Genomic DNA, 19130 nt, shown 5'->3' with positions numbered 1-19130 from the left:
TGGCTATTATAACCACAATTTAAAATCGTATATATTAAAAGATTTTATACTTTTGCTTAATTACATGACATTGTGTTAGAGTATATTCCTCAATGTCTTATTCTCATGTTCCACTCAATATTGCAAGGGGAAGAAATTATATTTATTTTTATTTATAAATGTGTTTGACTTAATAATATAGACCCTCTTATATTCTTAAATTCATTTTCATTTTCATTTGAGATGGTTTAAATCTTTCAGGAATATTAGTTTAACTTTTAAAATAAAAATATCAAGTGTAACTAACTCAAATATCAAAATAGTAAAGATCACACTCTCTAATATTTTTTCCTATTTTTTGTGTGTGGCAATTTAAGAATAATAATGATGGATGTTCTTCAAAAGGTCAATACCCTAAACTTGTGGGAACTACATGCATTTATGCAACAATAAATTTTAACTAAATTCAAACATTGGCATGGTTGCATTAATGGTTAAAGATTAATATTATATTTATATACTCTTATTATAAAGATTTATACATAGTCAATATATCATTCACAATTCATTTGTATTATTTATTTTTAGTTAAAATCAATAATAGTTAAATATAAATGGTAGATGATACAACAACAATGTAAAAAACTCTTACATTATTAGAGTATACATTTTTCTCTCTTAATTGTTTCCTATTAGAATAACTCAAACCCACTGTAGATATTTATATGGGAAAAGTATATAAAATCATCCTAAACTTTATCTCTGAGCAAATATAAATTATTTTTTCTTCCTAATCAGAAATCAGGATATTAGTTGGGTCATGACATTCTTCATTATTTTTTTTATGGGTTTTCTTATTTAGGGATTCATCATGGATGCTAGGGACCCACAAAACTTGAAAAAGCTTCTTTCTTTTTTCATATTGAAAAAGGCTACTTGTGGCACATGATATCAATGATTCTTTACATCCAAATGCATCTAATCTTTGAATATCATATACCATGGAGATACTTGTAATATTAACAATAAGAATTTTGTTGATGAATGTTTAAGGTTCTTAACATTTGGATTGAGTAATTAAGTCCATTAATACTTATTTTTCAAGATAATGTTTCATTTTTCAATACCTTAATCAATGGTATTAGAGTATTGTTTCACATTCACTAACAATAAATATTGAAACATTAGTATTATTTATAGTTAACAATTATTTTCAAATTCAGTAAAACTAGTATAATTAAGAGTCTTTATACTAAATATTTAGTGTAGATGCATTTGAATGAAGTCAAAGTCAAAACATTTAATTAAGTTAAAATAAATGTATATAGGATGATTTACACGTATAATATTATATAATATCAAAAATTCGAATTATATGAACAATATTTGTTACAAGAAATATAATAATGACACATCTTTTTTTTCTTTTTCATGATTGCTCCTTTATTCCAAAAAAATAAGTTCCACTTTTCTTTATATCATAAATAAAACAAACCGAAAAAACAAAAGGTTCCACCTTTCTTGATATAATTAATTATTAGTATTTGATTCTTGACTTATAAAAAAGCATATAAAAAGAAAAGGAGAGAAGAATTATACACGCTAGGACCCATTAGCCTCAAAAGTAGGAGATTTTCACATGTCAAAGGGTTGGTTCCTATAAGAGAGAGATGATTATACCTTAATTAAACTAAAGCCTTAACAATTAAAAGTTATACTAAAAAATTATAGTATGTGGAACTTTCCTTTACTCGTAAAAGCAGGGTATACCAACAAGACATTGATCTAGTGTTGTAAAGTCCGTTAGAACTTCAGGATGACCAAAATATCAATAGTTTAATTCCTGAAAGTGATATTTGTTGGGAAGATAGTCACATACCCTAAAAGAGATTAGTTCTTTACGATAAAATAATAGAATATGAATACAAAAAGATGTGACGGAGGGACATAAGGAATTCGCTTCATTTCAAATCTTCATAAACTCATTTTCAAAAATTAAACTAGTAATAATTATATTTTCCACTAATCTTGAACTTGATTGATTAAATGAAAATTCAAGTCTACTAACTTGTTTGAAATTCATTTCTTCACCCCTAGTTCTTTTTACATATATAGAAATTATTTCATTAATTAAAATAAGAAAAATGATACATTATGTTAAAATACTTAGTCTAATGAAACATCATCTCATGCATACTCCATTAAAATTTACATGGAAAGTAGAGGGGGTACTTCATCAACAAAATTTGTATCAACAAAATTTGAGGAATCAAAACAAATTGAAATAATAAAATAAAAACAATGACCCATCATATATTAAAAGAATTTAATTGTGTATTTTTTACTATATATTTTGAACAAAAGATATTTCATACAAATTGTGAGAACATAATATACATTTTTCCAGGGCTTTGAATCCAAAGAAATTTATCATTCACAATATTATCAATACAATATATTATTTTATAATTTATTTATTTTCTTCCATAACTAAACCCAAATTTTTCAATAGAGAAAAAATTATTCGTATATATAAAAATATATTGTGTGTACTCCTTAATTATGGGCATGCACACACCTAAAGGGTCAGCCTCATCATGTGCAAAGATCCATCACCAATCTACTTTGCCTTTTGCATTGTTATATTGTTCTCATTTTAAGGGTTAATGCCAACTAGTATAAATAGTTTAAATAATTTTTAGATAAATAAATATTTTAAACAAATAATAATATAATTTTTCAATCATCACTTAATGCTCATGGACACTATAAGAAGGACTATGGGTCGAGTGAAGTATGATGACTCAACTAGATCCTCAAATATCATATGACTAAATGTTAATGTTCGATTCTTATGAACGATAGTTGATAGGAGGAACAATTATACATTTTCAAATAGATTAATTTTTACCCATAAAATAAAGTGATATCCTGACCTCGATTTTAAAACTCATGGACACCAATCTCAATTTGCAATTTTTTTTATTTTTGGTTTCACTATATATATAGCAAAAACACATAAAATGAAATCACAATTGGACACATGGAATATATATCATCATGAATTAGCTATAAAAGTAAGAGAGAAATAGTAAAAGATGCACTTGTTGAAAACCCTAACAAACAAGTTTACAAAACATGACACAACTAAATGCACAACCACATGATCTAGCAACCAAATTGGGCAAAGGCTACGTCTTGGACTCTAATTTGCCATTTTCAGGAACAAATTTTTGCTTGTTTAGTCAGCTTAATTAAAAAGAAAAAATTAAACAAAAGCATTACAATCTGTCTTTCATTTCCTCTTCCACTCGACATGGCATTGGAATGATTCATGCATGTTAGGAATATATGCACATGGATGTGCCCATAGTGCCCACATACCATTATCAATTGTTACGTTACATCATTTGCTATAAGGACAATGGTTAAACAAATTAACATAAGTGCAAAGTCAATGTTAGGAAACTTCAAATATTAATCTTATTCTATTAAATACATTATTTCTCAATATGGGTTGTATTTTTGGGTTCATTAACTATTGCTTTTTAGCAAAACCTAATTTATTAAAGTGGTTGAGTTGGATATAGTAGTTAGTTCTTTAAGCATATATTGATGTGTCCTTTTAAAATCTTAATTAATGGAATATAAATACTCTCCATTCCTAGAGAAAGAAATATTATTTTTACACTAGTTTTAAGGATAAAAATATCATTGTAAGTATAAATAGAATGATATAATTATCATTTCATTTTACTTTTTGTCTTCTATTATATAATTATTTCCTCTTTATTACTGGAGATGAGTCTGACTCGAATTAAGGAAAGGGTATTGTCATTGATTAAGGTAATCATGAGATGATTCCCCAACTAAACGAACTTTGGTGTCTTCAAGGTATTTTATAACGGATTGAGATCACATGTCCCAAACAGTGTCCCATTTCATGTACCAAGTCAACCAGATTGCTACTTTTTGTCATGTTTTGTTTTTAAAAACATTATTTTATTCACATGTCAACATGTGATTGACTCGAGATAAGAAATGGACATAGTTGGGAACAAGTGATCCCAATCCATTTTGTAACACATGTGAAATTGTTTGCATGAGATGTTAGAATTTGTGTAGAGAAAGACATGACATGCATATCTCTTTCATGGATCCACTAACAAAGCAAACCGTTGAACATGGACAATTATTATTGCATGGTTTGAAAGTTGGAACTATTAGTCTTAAATATATCCAATTGGTGATATGTTAGGAATTAAATAAAATTATTCCAACTTATTCAAAATTAATAATTTAAGCCTGCTTGAGATCATAGTATTCAGGGCCCAATAATAATTTAGTATTAATTCATTGAAATTTTCTTATATCCCAAAGTTTATATCACTTCATTTAATCGAGGTAGCGAAACTGACACATTGCCGAGAGCAATAACTACAATGGTCTAACTTATTTTATAGTATATATAGTTATATACATATGGTTGTGTGACATTTTATTTGCATATAAAATATAAATTAATCATACACTTCCCATTTCCCATTCCATATTTATAAATATCGAAGATGGGAAATTTTAGTTTATATCAACTTTTCAATATTATTTTTTTAAAACTCACTTTTTTCGGGTAAGCAACATCCAACCTTACCATACTTGTTTACTCAATTAAGCCCGATTATGATTGGACCCTAATAGAATTGAGTCTAAGGTTTAGTTCATGTTCAAAAATTAGACTCGGTCAATATCTAGGGTTGGGTTCAGGTTAAAAAAAAACACGCAAAGTGAATTGCAATAAAAATAGCAGTGAGTAAAATCTTGAATTTATGTTTTGAACTTTTGAACCTTTTCAATGTCCCCGATATATTTTATTTTATAAAATTTGGATGTACCAATTGGATAACAACAACCCTATTATTAATACACTATTACATTTATTTAAACACGATCACTTTTTTATCCATTTAAAAGCAAACAAAATAGCAATTGCTGAATTGATTCCTAATTTATGGCCATGTGAAGAGTCACCTTAAAGGAAACCTTAACTCTATAGTAAGTAAACATGTATCTTTTACGGAAGATGCGAGTTTTTATTTCTTTATTTATTTTTAATGATTTCATTTTAATTAAAAAGATAAATGTATTATAACATATTATTTTTTCTTTTATTTTTTGATGCAGTTACTTATCTATTACCGGAAAGGATCGTTACTCAGAACATAGCTAATCGAACTTGACAATGCTAATTTTGACTAACCAATATCATATAAAAAAAATTGTGACAAATTGTATATCTTTAAATACCCCAAAATTGTACAATGAACTTGGAATTAAAATTCATCCATGTAGCCCTCACAAGCAAACAAAGATGAGATTCATGGCACAAATAAGTGTTGGAGGGAACCTTCCCTATACCAAGTGTCCCTAATTGTTTATATATAAAAAGCCTTAGTAGACAGTAATAATGTAATATGTCTAAACTCTTCTATTTGTGTCTCCTGCATTAGAAACACACCACACGCATCTCTTCTTTCAAATTCTGAACACAAAACTTGTTTCATCTAGAAAAGGAAGAGGTTAAAAAATAAAGAAAGAAATCATTTTTTTTACTTGTAAAAAAAAATATTCTTTAGTATGGAGTGCTAGGATCCCAACAAGGTGTGACTTGAATGCTGTCTGAGTATGGTTTAGGAGTGTATCGGTGGGTACGTAAAAAGATATTTCGACGCTCAAGTCATTATATAAAGATATACATGTGTGGAGAGAATAGAATGCAAAAATATAAGATAGTAAAATATGTTAACTTCTTGATCTACGGTCTCTTGCTATTTATAGAGTAGATGATTATGAAATATTCTTTGGTAGATATTGTTGGCATGGCTACACATTTTGTTATGTCGGGCCTGTCCCAAACAAGTATGGATTATTTTATTTGTGTCAGGCATATTTATACTCTAGATGGTACAGTGCTTTATCTAGGATGGTTATCTTGTATCCTGTCACATCTATCGTAACTATATTCTAGGCTTGTTCTCACTGCATGGTAGGGGACAATGAACGGTGCAAATAGTGTGACCAGCCCTATGACAGATGTATTTATTGTGCAGGCGGCGTGACATTTCTTTTCAGACGGTGTGATAGTCCTATAGCAGAAGTGTGTGATCTTGTATGTTGTTGATGAGACTCTATCCTATTAGTGTTGTCCTTTATCTAGCTAGACCAATTATCTAAACATGATTAATAATCGTACAAGTTGGACCTTCTTTGTCCAGTGTTTATCTGTGACCTCAATAAATGTGGACGAACATGACATGTCCTGAAATCAGCATGAAACAAAGGAGATAAGTTAAAATCGAAAATTGATTATTTGTTAATAATATTTATATATGTAAATAAGAACAGAGTTTATTTTCCTTATTCACATCACATGGGGCTGTGAATGATTGGTGAGTTCTTAATATCTAATTATGGAATATACTTGGATATAGAATTATTACAAGCCGTTCTTGCAATACATGATATAATTTTTATTCCTTTGGACTACAATCTGTTCTATTATTGTAATCAATAATATAAAATACATGTTGGAACCATGAACTAAGAAGTATTGTTCTTTCTAACCATTAAAAAGAGTTATCTTCAATTCAAGTCTATAAGAATATAATTAAATTAAGAATAAAGACATCTTCTAAAAATTTTGTGTAAGCTAATTTCGTTCTTCAAAAAGTTAAAAATTGAAAACCCAAAATATCAAATTAGATTTTTTTAGCATTTTTTATGACATGACCATTTTTACTCAGAGTTATAATATCTAATTATTAGTCTATATTTTTACTTTTTCAGAGATCAAAATAATGCATATAGATATTTATATAGATCACATGAAATAGTTTGATTCTATTTTCCAACGAATGTACCCATTGAACCTAAATCACATGCAACTCTAGCTAGGTAGTCATAGTTGTTTTAAATAAGGATCGATCCATGTGATAGTCTCATTTCATATAGTCCCTTATTATTAAATATGTAAATTAAATAATTTTTATTTTTATTTTCTTAGTTACAGATACCAAAATTAAGAGAAGAATTTAATATTCAGAAATAGCTATATATATCCCATTTGTGGTACATGGAAAGATTACATTGTGATTTCAAAGAAACATGAAAAAAAAACAATTTTTTACATACCATGTAAAGCAATTGCAATATTGTCACCCCCAAAACTATGTTATGATAAGTGATAACAACTACATTCATCGCAACAATTACTCATTAAGTGGAATCGACTAATAACAATTATATTCATTTATCTCTTCATATTAATAGATAATTTATTTTAATTTTGAAATCCTTAACATGTGATGTATAGGACACATTAAAAACTCATATATAGGACAAAAACTTTAAATAAAACATTGGATTTTGTAATAAAAGGAGAAAACATTTCCCTTAGAAATAATTAATGGTATAGGAATATTTCTTCACTTATATACTTATTTTGGGTTAGACAGTGCAGTTTGCACTTTAGTAACTAAAATTCTAATATATGTTTATTAATTGAGATTTAATAATCTCAATAGATTATCATATATTCAATTAGTTAGATTAGTGGACTTTAGAGGAGTCACATCCATTGATGTAAAGCAATTGTATCTTTCATGAGAAGCAATTCACATAATATGTATTATTTATGATTTTGTTATATATTCTACTCTACAGATCGAATTTATTAAGCCAAAAAATATAATATCATATGAAAAAATGTTGTGTTTCATTAAAAACAAACTTCAATAATACCATGTGATGTGTATTCCCTTTCATTGTTTTTAAAACCATATTCTCCTCATTAATTGCTTCATGTTCAAATGTTTGCATAAAGTCTTTGATATTAGAAGAAAATCAATGGCCAATACCAAAGTGATAATGAAATATGCTTATCCATTGATGCATCATGTATATTAGTATTGCCTTTGAGTCCATTGATAATGATAACACCTCTTGTCTCCTAAAGGGTCATGTAATGAGCTTTATGCCATTCATTTCCAAAGGTAATTGTTTATCTCATTAGGTGGGATTGATTACATAGATCGAATTATGTCATGATGCTCAATGATTTATGTATTTATTTAGTATTATAGTGTCTAGGAATGAGCATGGACCGAGTTGGACTAGGTAAGGCTTGTCGGTTACCCAACTGTAAATGTTGGTCGAATTATTTATTTTAAACACTAACAACCCTAGGCTTGAAGGCTAACCCGACCCCAAATATCAACCGAACCAGCTTTTGAACTCAAAACTAGACTCAATTAAATATAAAGCAAAACTCTTTTAAATAAAGTCTTCTCAGTATTACTTAATATTATGGATATGTAATTTGATATATGAAATGATATGTATATAAATATTATGTTAGTCATTTACATATATGTATATATGATAAAAAAAATAGAGAATCAATGATACTTTTGCCAAAGAGATGTCATTTCTTTGTATGCAATTAAATATGCACATACAAATATGACTAAATGAGTGACTATAAGATGTTTCGGACAATCATGTTTGTCCCTTATCGACCCTAAATATTTATCAAATCTAATTTTTGAACCCAAACTCAAGCCAAACTGTGTGAATGGATAGGGTTGGGTGCTACCCACCCTAATAATGTCCGATAAATGGCACCTAAGTATATTGTTAATTAGAATTTGTGTTTTCATGCTAATTATGTGTTTTATTTATATCATTGGACCTTTTAAAAGGAAAACATCCTAATAGATCATTAGCAATTATGAGAAACGCCATGAGTTATTAGCTATCTTGGAAATTTAGCTAAAGGAAAAACCACTAAAAGATAGCAAAGTGTATTCTGAATCAATGATTTTGTACCAAATAAGTGGAACTAAAGGATATACATAATTTGTGCTTATAATGATGGTTATTGTAATGAGTTTAAAATATATGCACTGACAGTGTAATGTTTTACACTGTCAATACATCATTTATTGTTGATTTATATTACTTTTATTTGAGAATCAATGGTAATTAACAAATCAATGATGGATAATTTACTGACAGTGTAAAACACTTAAATCCTATTCAAATTCCTTAAAGTGACTAATCAATGATTACTTGTGCATGCCAAATTGGTAATGATTAAAAAAATTAAGATCAGGAGTAACTCTTGTCACTTGGAACATTGGTAAACAAAATTTTCATTTTTTATTTGGTTCTCTTATATTATTTTATAATTTAGTACAACATTTCATGAAATGAAATAAGAACAATATTTATTTTTCTCTATAATGATAAACATCATTTTTATTCTTATCTGAGTCTCACAACATCTACTTTTTTCACACAACATCTACTCTCTCCTCACTTTCCTTGGCTAAAAATAACTAAGAATTATTCTTATTTAAGAATAAAAATGAAGAAATAAGAACAACAAGTGGAGAACAAAATAAAAATGTTCTGATTCCATTAAGAACGAGATTAAGAACAACCATCGTGTTGCTTAGTTTTAATAACTATACATATTTCGTTACAAAATAAAAAACAAAAAAGAGTACATGTTTGGTAAAAAAATTAGGTTGGACTCAGGTGAGTCAGTGTCTAAATAATTTTATTATATAAATAAATGAAAAGAAGGTTAAATAGCAAGGAAATAAACTACAAGATAACAGAATAATAAGTTAATAAAAACAACAAATGAGTTTAATATGTATTGTTGAGTATCAGTTTAAAGTCCATCAATATATAATTCATCATTTATTTATATTTAAGAGTCAATAATGATAGAATTGTTAATTTATTTTGAAAAAAATATGAAATAATAAAAAGAAATCTCACGTTAGATTGAAAAAACACTTAAAGAATATTTATAAATAAGAATGATGATTTTTAGGAAATGGTTGAGTAGGAACATATGTTTTTTTGGTGGGAAAGTCATTCCCCACATGATCACATGTGTGCAGCCGTTGGCCGACACAACATTCGACTCGTGTTCGAATTCAGACTTATAAATCTTTTTAAAGAAAATGCATTTTTTTAGTAAAAAAAATAGATCATGTCAGCATGTTCTCACACACCATAATGTGTCTGACACCTATTTTAAACGTTAGCCAAACGTCATACACATGTTTCGAACATTGAGCAAACGCCAACACATGCTCCACTTGCACTTCTTTCAGTCGTTCATTTTTTGCATCAGATGCGATCTGGTCCATTGCCTTTCTGACTGTTTGGGTTGTCAGACCCTATAAATAAAGCCTTTAAGCTCTTGGCGAAATGCACTAGTTGAGACCCATTTTCTCAACATCTTTCTCTCTATCTATTAATGTAGAAATACTTTCGACGATTTTCTCCCTCTTTCTTTTCATATCACTTTAGAGTGATAATAGCCATAGTTGTGAGTGTAATTATAGTTGGTTTCCATAGTACAATGTATGTCCGATATAGTGATTTAAGTTGTTTTGTCTTGTGAACATCATGATTGATAGTTCGCTTGTATAATTTTGACAATACCATAAAATGTCTTAAAAAGAGTAACTTAGTCCGTGACCCGGTCAATAATTCTTTAATTGTTGTTTCTTCCATTATTTGTATAATAATTAAATGGTGGACAAAAATTATATTAAATATTAATTCCTAAACCTATTTTGTAGAGGAAAATCACATTGAGTGTGAATGAGCACAAAGTGGGCCATGATAACGAGACTACAGTTATTACTTCGAGTTTTCTCCAGATTAGGACGCATCATAAATAAATATTTGATTCTTATAAATCTATGAAATATATTTATAATTTATTTAAACTTAAATATTTTTTACAATAATTTATTTGTTGTATCAGGGCTAGTGCCATAGTTGCTCTGATGTAATTATTGTTTAATTAAGTGTAGGATATATTGTGATACCTAAATAAGAATAAATGATTCATTGATTTAATAAAAAATAATTAATAATTGATATTCTTAATTTATGTAAATGGTAATAAATTATAAAATAATATAAGAAACTTCATTCCCTTGCTCTTAATTAATATATTTTGGTATCAACAAGACGTTGATATAGTGTTGTAAGGTCTTGCTGATCCCCAAATAGACTAAAAGATCAATGTTTTCTAAAAGCGACATTTGTTGGGATGTACTACCAAATATCCTTAAAAGAATTAATTTTTTACCTATAAGATGGAATACTCGTCGTTATAAAAATATTGATATCTTCATGTTATATTTTATTATTAAATATGAGGTGCCAACAGCCAAGTTGTGTCCAAACTATAAAATGCAATGAATTATTTTTCAAGAAATGTGACATGAATGTGTTAATCATTGGCCCTACAAAACAACAAGGCCATGTGGTGTGGAGAGACAACAACTTAGGTTGAGCTAAATACATAAGTCCTACAATGTCAATAGATTATGTTTTGAAGGACAGCTACAATAACATTGTTGCTTAGTTTCACAACCTTGTGTTTCTTGTTCTAATCCTTCTTCCTTAGGGTTTAAGGAATGATAGACATGCATCAATCTTGTTACCTAGCATGGATGTGCATGAATCAAGAAGCATAGCATAATTGGAAACTTTTTTTATAGGTAGAACAATTTATTAAGCCTAGTGAACACTAAACCCACTTTCCAAGAAGGGTTCAGAAGCATCCACCTCAATCATTTGCTTAAGAATAAGAAGAAATCAAAGAATGCAAAAAAGGACATGCAAAAAAAAATCCTAGTTGGAACCCTTTGGCCCACGATACAAAACTCGCACTTAGTAGAATCTAGAGGTAGTATATTCGTATATGTACGCAATCTTACCTTTACAAACAGAGTTTTGTTTATAAAATTTGAACTCATAAACTCAAGTCTGGACAAAGTAAAGTTCCAAACCAGATGAGCTGATTTGGAAGTAATAAAAAAAGAGCACTTCAACAAAAAAAGGAAGGGAGATTTTAAATTACATAAAAAAAGGTTAAAATTTAGCTTCATATTTACTAAATCTCATTCATGGTCATCACATTACTGATTTAAAAATGCAAAAGATTTAAGTAAAATGATTTGAAGGAATCCAATTAACCAAATCCCATAAAACAGAGATTCTAAAATACCCTTTCTCAACATTTGTTAAGAAATAATGAATGTTTGATACTCACCCCAGATATTATATCTATCAGTATTCTATAGAAACTCCACTAGAGAAAATAGAACAATGCCATAAATAATCTTAAATTCCCTATTCCTTATCAAAGTATCAGAATTAATCTCAACTTATCATGCAACACTCAGTAAAAGTTGAATTATATATGAATATCATAGATCACAAATTACTAGTTAAATTAGTATACAGATGCTTAATGGTGTGCTAGTAAGTGGAACAACTTCCACAATGTGAAGGCCTTGATGCCACAACAATACTTCACCTCACATATTACTCAGTATCTGCTTTGTCCAGTGAATGGTTTAGTTGAGGGCACACTGATATGGATTCTGGTCTCAAGATCCATCATTCATACTCCTCATTTTGTCATCATCATTTTCTTCAGCAAACTTAAATCGTTGGTTATCTTCATCATCCATCATCATGGTCCGAATTATGTCGAGTTTGAATATTTTACCTTTTTTGGAAGTCCGCTTTTCTTGTCAAATCTCTTTCTCTTCTTAGTTTGCTTTTGGAATGACTGTCCAACTAAGGAGGGTTGTTGCTTCAATGCAAAGCTTTTTGCTACATGCCCTAAATGAAGCTTCTTGATCATAAATATTCTTTTCAGGTCACCGCGATGGGCAGTGTATGCACGGACCCAAGAGCAAAATGCCTTCTTGGCAAGTTCATCAATCTTAGGCTGAAAAGGCAACAACAATTAGTTTATGATACACAGAAGCAACTCAGAAACCATACAGAATCATATATGGAAAACATAATGGCAAGTGAAATCAGGAGGAATAAACCAGAGCCGCAAGAAGTGTAGAACAAAAATATTCATATGCAGAATGGTCATACTCATACTTTCTTTGATTGAGTGCATGTTTGAGTGATATATTACGAATAATAATTATATCATAATAGAGAATCATCATTGATAAGGTTACATGCATCTAACCTCCCAGACCTCACTAAGTAGGAGTCTCATGCATTGGACCACCCTTTTTAGAAAATCATCATTCCTTTCTCACTTCTCATGATCCTCTATCTAATAACTTAGTATGTGTTTTGACAAGCCAAAAGTCCAACCCCACATTTAGAGGCTGCAAATTTGATTTCATCCTCAATTAACATGTTTGGAAAAGGAAATAGTTGGGATGTGGGAAATGAGATTTTGGTCTCAAGCAATGGTAAAGTATAAGTAAAAATAGTTGCTTTTATGTTAGAGTAGAAATGTTTACGGCCAAATTTTTCACGTTTCAAACAAAGGTATCCAAACATAAATCACCCATTACAAACCTCCTTTTGACCAAAATGAAGTTTTCAGCATCACGTTAATCCGACAAAGCCCCAACAAATCTCCCCACCCTCCACAATTGGGGAAGAAAGAATTTATTTTAAATCATGTGGAAGTAACTCAAATTCACTCTACTTCAACTTCAAATCTAAAATAAGGGAAGCCCCCTCCCCTTACCACCCTCTCAAGTCCTATTGCTCGAAGGATGCATAAATCCTATATGAAATGCTTTATTATTTTCAAAAATACAAATCAAAGGCATATCCCGTGATATTAATTCCGAAATAGATGACATGATTTTTAGCTCAAAATAGATTAAAATGTTAAAATTCAATTTTCTAAATGATCATCGAATTAGGTAAGGATAAGCTACAGTCAATACACATAAGTGGAGAAATCAATGAGAACAGCAATAACGATCACCTTGGACATGATGAAGGACTCAAGAGCCTTTTGGAGACCGAGGACCCAGGGATGTGCATCTATGAAATCAGACCTCTTTAGGTTCTTTAGTCCATGCAGGGGGAAACTATCCAGCACTTTGAGGAGAGGATACTCGGTTAGTGAGACACCATGTTTCTCCAAGTCCTGTAAATAATCTATTTCAATTGGTTGTAGAAATAAGAATGACTCTCCTCTTTCACCCAGTCGAGCAGTTCTACCAACTCTGCATTATGAATACATGATGGATCAGAAATAAGAGCTGGGAAGATGCTTCTGAATCCACTAGATGAGAGATTCTTATTGAAACAAGCTCTAGTTACTCATGGTTGTTAAAAGCAAACTTAGAAACATATGGAAAACTTAGGCTTCTAGAAATCAAAATGCATTCAATTTTATCAAACAATTATGTAGGCAAAAAGTATGTGAAAAGCTGATTTATAAATGTATAACCTAATAAGCACAAATATTGACACGAGCACTTGACACGACTCAGACAAAGACACAGGAGCACCAAATTCTAAAAATTATAGGATATGGACACACAATTCCGAACACAAATTAAAGTTTTCACGCCTTAGCCCATTAGGTGGGTCGACTAACTAGATGGGGTAAAGCCAGGGTCAGCAATTCAACAAACTAATCACTGGAAAATTTATTCCAATCTTCAGGCTGACATTTGTGTCGAGGGATGTAAAAACAAACATAACACGGGCAGATACCTGTGCACGTATTCAGTAGCTTCTCCGGGAGAATCATATTGTATAATACATCGAACCTTCGGAAAATCCAGGCCTCTAGCAGAAACATCAGTGGACAAAAGTAGAGCAGATTTCTCAGTTTTAAAGGCCTGAAATGCCGTTCTCCGGTCTATTTGTTCCATATTACCATGCAACCGGAAAGTTTTGCATCCAATAAACATCTGCTTCGTCCCTCCTTCGGTTTGTGGATAGGATGAAAATTGGAATTCACTTAACAGTGAATAGTGAAAGTCTACTGCATCACATGTTGAAAAGAATAACACAACCTGTGGAATTAATAGGTGAAATGTGACTCATAAGGCATCACATTTTAATAAGCAAGGGGAAAGATAGTTATAGATTCATTCATGCTGAATATAAGTTCCAGTCCTGTAACCAAGATAATTCGGAGTGTCTTTTGGTAAGAAAGTCTTCTTAATGGCACATATATACGAGATCTTTTTAGTCTTTGACTAAACATTTCTGACAAAATTACACTAGAAACTCACATGACTCATTTACAGGTCATGTCATTCTACACCTATTGACAATACTTCTACCAATAAAACAATAAGAGCACGTAGGGTGCAAAATCTACTAATTCGAAACCAAATAAGAAATAAATTAAATGAATGTCTAAGGGGATGAAGATTTAAGTGAAGCCTTACCTTTTGTGAAGGTTCTTTATCAAAAAGATGCTTTAAAAGTGAAAGTAGTACAGGAAGGCGAGAACCACAAGGCACTGCATAGTAATCCATTCAGGGAATTCAGATTTTAAAAATGTTACATTAGAAAGCTCACTGAAAGAAACTTCTAATTATCTCAAACCTTTCATGTATCTCTGAATCAACTGTGTGGGGACGTTATAATCTCCAATTGTTGGTATTTTAATGGAAATCTTGCCTTCATTGTCATCATCAGATCCTGAAGTATCCAGGCTTTCAATTGTCGAGATTGGTTCTCCTCTTTTATCATCGAGACCAATCATCACTGGATTCTCTAAACTAATTTTAGCAAGGTGGTTCACTTTCTCATTTAAGGTGGCAGATAAAAGCAAGTTCTGTCTTTGAATTTTAGAGTGGCTTGGAACTGCATTCTCTGCTTTCGTTGAACCTAAAAGATCTAATATTTCCTGTATATCTTTTCCAAATCCTAATTCCAAAATTCTGTAAGAAAAAGGAACATATATCAAACTATTTCATCCATGAGAAATATATAACAAAGAAACTAATACATTCAGAAAGCAGTGCCACATTCACCATGACAGCATATGATAATTTCTATTGCAGCAATAAATGAAAACCATACCGATCAGCTTCATCAAAAATTATCCAACGCAAATTTGTGTACACGAACGAAGTTGTATTCTTCAAATGATCCAAAAGGCGCCCAGGAGTTGCTATGAGAACTGAAATGCCTAAAAATAGGAACAACAAAGGCTATAAATTTGATCAAGATTTATAAAAGTCATACTTTGAGCTTCAGACATGAGAAACTGAGAAAGCACAACTAAACATTTTCTGTCAATATGACATAGCTTTTCTGGGATATATAAATTTTCTTTTTAACATTAATAAAGTTACTATAGCACTTATCTATATTCTTTTATACTCCCTTTAGCCCTTTTTATAGGACCCCATTAAGAGATTGATTTTGGCCCTTCCCTTCCAGATTTTTATGTACATGAATTATATTTATTGCCATTACACCATTATTTAATTATGTATAATTAATAAAAATGTATTCGAAATAGAGAACGAGTGGTGCGTGATTATGAAGGGTACTTTTGAAAGTATATACCTAATTTTAGGCACATTAAATTAAATTAACCATATTAACTTTCCTCATTGATTCTCGTGAAACAACCCAAAAGGGTCCTATAAAAAGTACTGGAGGGAGTAATTCTTTTCGATCATTTTGTTAATTGGAATTTTGAGCAACTTACTAAAAAGGGAACTTTAAAGATGAAGAGAAAAGAGGGGTGCTGGTGGTGCACAAACATGATTTATACCTTTGCGGAGCCTGGCTTTTTCCTTTGATCTATTTTCACCACCCATAAGGTATCCCGGAACAATCCAATGAAACCGGTGCAATAACTTCAGAAGAATTTCATAAACCTGCAAACATAGCTCACGCGTCGGTACAAGAACCAACGCTGTTGCCAACGAATCAATCCATGATTAATATGGGATGAAGTTGCCATAACAAAAACAAAAATCATATTTCTTGACACTATAACAGGGTGTAATTAATACATTACAACATGTATCATCTTTAATCTTTGAACTATTGTTTCTTCTAAACAAGTAACATGAAGTCAGTCACTTTGAAAGCAAATTTGGTGAACCTTGACATTCAACAACCAAACCTTTTCCCACTACGTGAGATTGGCTACATGGAACAAACAACACCATAATGTCCTAATGTGATAAAATATATCGACAACAACAATCAAGCCTTGTTGTTGTTACACAGTTACAGTCATAAATTACATCAGGACATTATGAATTTGTTTTTCCATGTAGTCAATCCCACCTAATGAGAAAATGTTTGGTTGTTGTTGACTTGCTATTGATGTTTTTGACAAACCACTTAAAGTAAATCCTTTTTAATGGTTTCACCTAGAGTGTTGTGATTCGTACCAATTTAATTTTAGATATATGCACTTAGCCTTTCATGTTCCAAGGTTGCATCATACATTTACTTATGAGATGGGGTATTATTAATCTCCTTCTAAACATAAATTCAATCCTAGGTTGTATATAAATAGCAAATCAGTCACCAACACAATTTCACATAAAACCTTTGCCTAATTCTCTCTAGTCTTTCAAGTTAAAGTTTTTCTTGGTCTCTCTGCCTTTAAATAGTGGGCTACCTTACGTCTGAACTACATTCTTTTATTAGGGCTACAATAGGTGTTTTACCTCAATTTAATCTCTAATGTGTTCATTCTTAATCCTATCATGTCTAGTATGTTAACTCATTCATTGCAATATTACCATCTCTCCTACATTGAGTTTATTCTCCACATGGATCAAGCGTCAAGAACATAAGTAGCAAAATAATTGGTTACGGAAAGTTTTACTTTTATAATCTCATCACTACATACTTGTAATATAACATGATGGATAGTAATTACCATATTAATAATATATGTCATGTGTTCAAAGTTACATAAATGAAAAGATGAGTTTGCAAATACTGAGATTACAAATAGAACTAACTAGCAAGTGTATAAAATTAAAAAAAAGAAAAAAGCACGCACCAAATGTTCCATCAGAACGCTGGATTCGTTTCTCATAACTCTGCAAGTGATGAATAATCGGAGCCAAATACACAACAGTCTTCCCAGTACCAGTGGCAGCATTAACCAATCTAAAATTTATCATTAAAGAACACAAAATCAGTCAAGCCATTTCCAACATGTTTGTCGGCTTCATTAATCAATTATCAAACCACATCATAATGTACTCCTAACCATAGTTATCAATATCGGCCAATTCAACCGGACCCTATTTACCAGCATGACAATTATACCGGATATGTAATTAAAGCAGTCAAACTCGGAAAATATCAGTCAAACTATATTGTAGTGTCAAAACCGGTGTGCCTATGACAAAATTCATATTTCAAAACAACACATAAAGGATTCAAAACTTGAACCTCGTTTGTAACATGATCATTCCTACATTACATGTTGCAAATAATAATATTTATATTAAAAAAAATAGTATATTTAAAAAGTAATGATTAAACCAACAAATGTACCATTATATCAGTCATCTGACCGGTTTGATAATTGGCACGATATTAATAAGGCTGGTCCTACCGAGATAAATATCATAATATTCTATCATAAATCATAGCCGAAAAAAAACTAAAAAAATAAAAGTGAAAGAAAAAAGAATACGCATGACGTCCTGAAAGAATAACAGGAATTGCTTGAGCTTGCACTAACGTTGGAGCTTCAAATCCCATTCTTTCTGTTAAACAAAGAAAATGTTTCAATTAAACTAAAACAATAAGGGACTAACGAGCAAATAATAAGAAGTTAGAGGAGTTGAAAAAAATTGAAATACCGTGGAGTTGGTGACATAAAGTAGGGTGAAGACCAAGGCTAGAGAAAGAGGAAGAAGAAAAAACATCATTATTGTTATTTATTATTTGACCCTTCTTCTTCTCGTTATTTTTTGTTTCGGCTATTTCTTTATTGGGTTTATCACTCTTCTTCTGCATCTTTTGTTTTTTTTCTCACTGAAGAAGAAGAACTGAAGAAGGGTTTAACGTTTCTATTTATTTTGATGTGTTTTTGTGACCCGAATCCAAGCCCAAATGTTAGGCCCATTAGACTTAGACCGGTTATCACTATGAAGACCGAACTAGTGAGAACTAATATGGGCTTAATTGAGGTGTTAAAAATAATTCAACTTTTTTTTTTTTGGTATTATTAATGGTATTTTTTTTTTACTTTTTTTAATTAAAGAATTATTCCATTTTGGGGTTGTGACTGCTCCTCCCAATAAGTAGTATCTTACACT

The 19130-nt window shown here is 30.5% G+C and overlaps 1 protein-coding gene across 2 annotated transcripts; it reads right to left on the bottom strand.

Moving 5' to 3' along the window:
- On the bottom strand, positions 12190-18835 carry LOC109327077 (DEAD-box ATP-dependent RNA helicase 17). Of its 2 annotated transcripts, XR_002105315.1 has the most exons (11): positions 18672-18835; positions 18503-18575; positions 17858-17967; positions 16604-16747; positions 15901-16009; positions 15421-15758; positions 15261-15334; positions 14575-14879; positions 13835-14078; positions 12451-12814; positions 12190-12383 (listed from the first exon to the last, which is right to left on the bottom strand). XR_002105315.1 is itself a non-coding variant. In XM_019560085.1 (10 exons), the coding sequence occupies exons 1-10, from the start codon at positions 18826-18828 to the stop codon at positions 12566-12568; spliced, it is 1803 nt and encodes a 600-aa protein (XP_019415630.1). In that variant the 5' UTR covers positions 18829-18835; the 3' UTR covers positions 12190-12565. The 2 variants fall into 2 exon arrangements, 1 of the variants encoding a protein (XP_019415630.1); XM_019560085.1 differs by having other exon boundaries at positions 12190-12814.

The sequence above is a fragment of the Lupinus angustifolius genome, chromosome LG14 (genome assembly GCF_001865875.1).
Source record: "Lupinus angustifolius cultivar Tanjil chromosome LG14, LupAngTanjil_v1.0, whole genome shotgun sequence".
NCBI classification, from domain to species: domain Eukaryota; kingdom Viridiplantae; phylum Streptophyta; class Magnoliopsida; order Fabales; family Fabaceae; genus Lupinus; species Lupinus angustifolius.
Note: the sequence above shows the minus strand (reverse complement) of the source record. Positions and strands in the feature narration are given on the sequence as shown.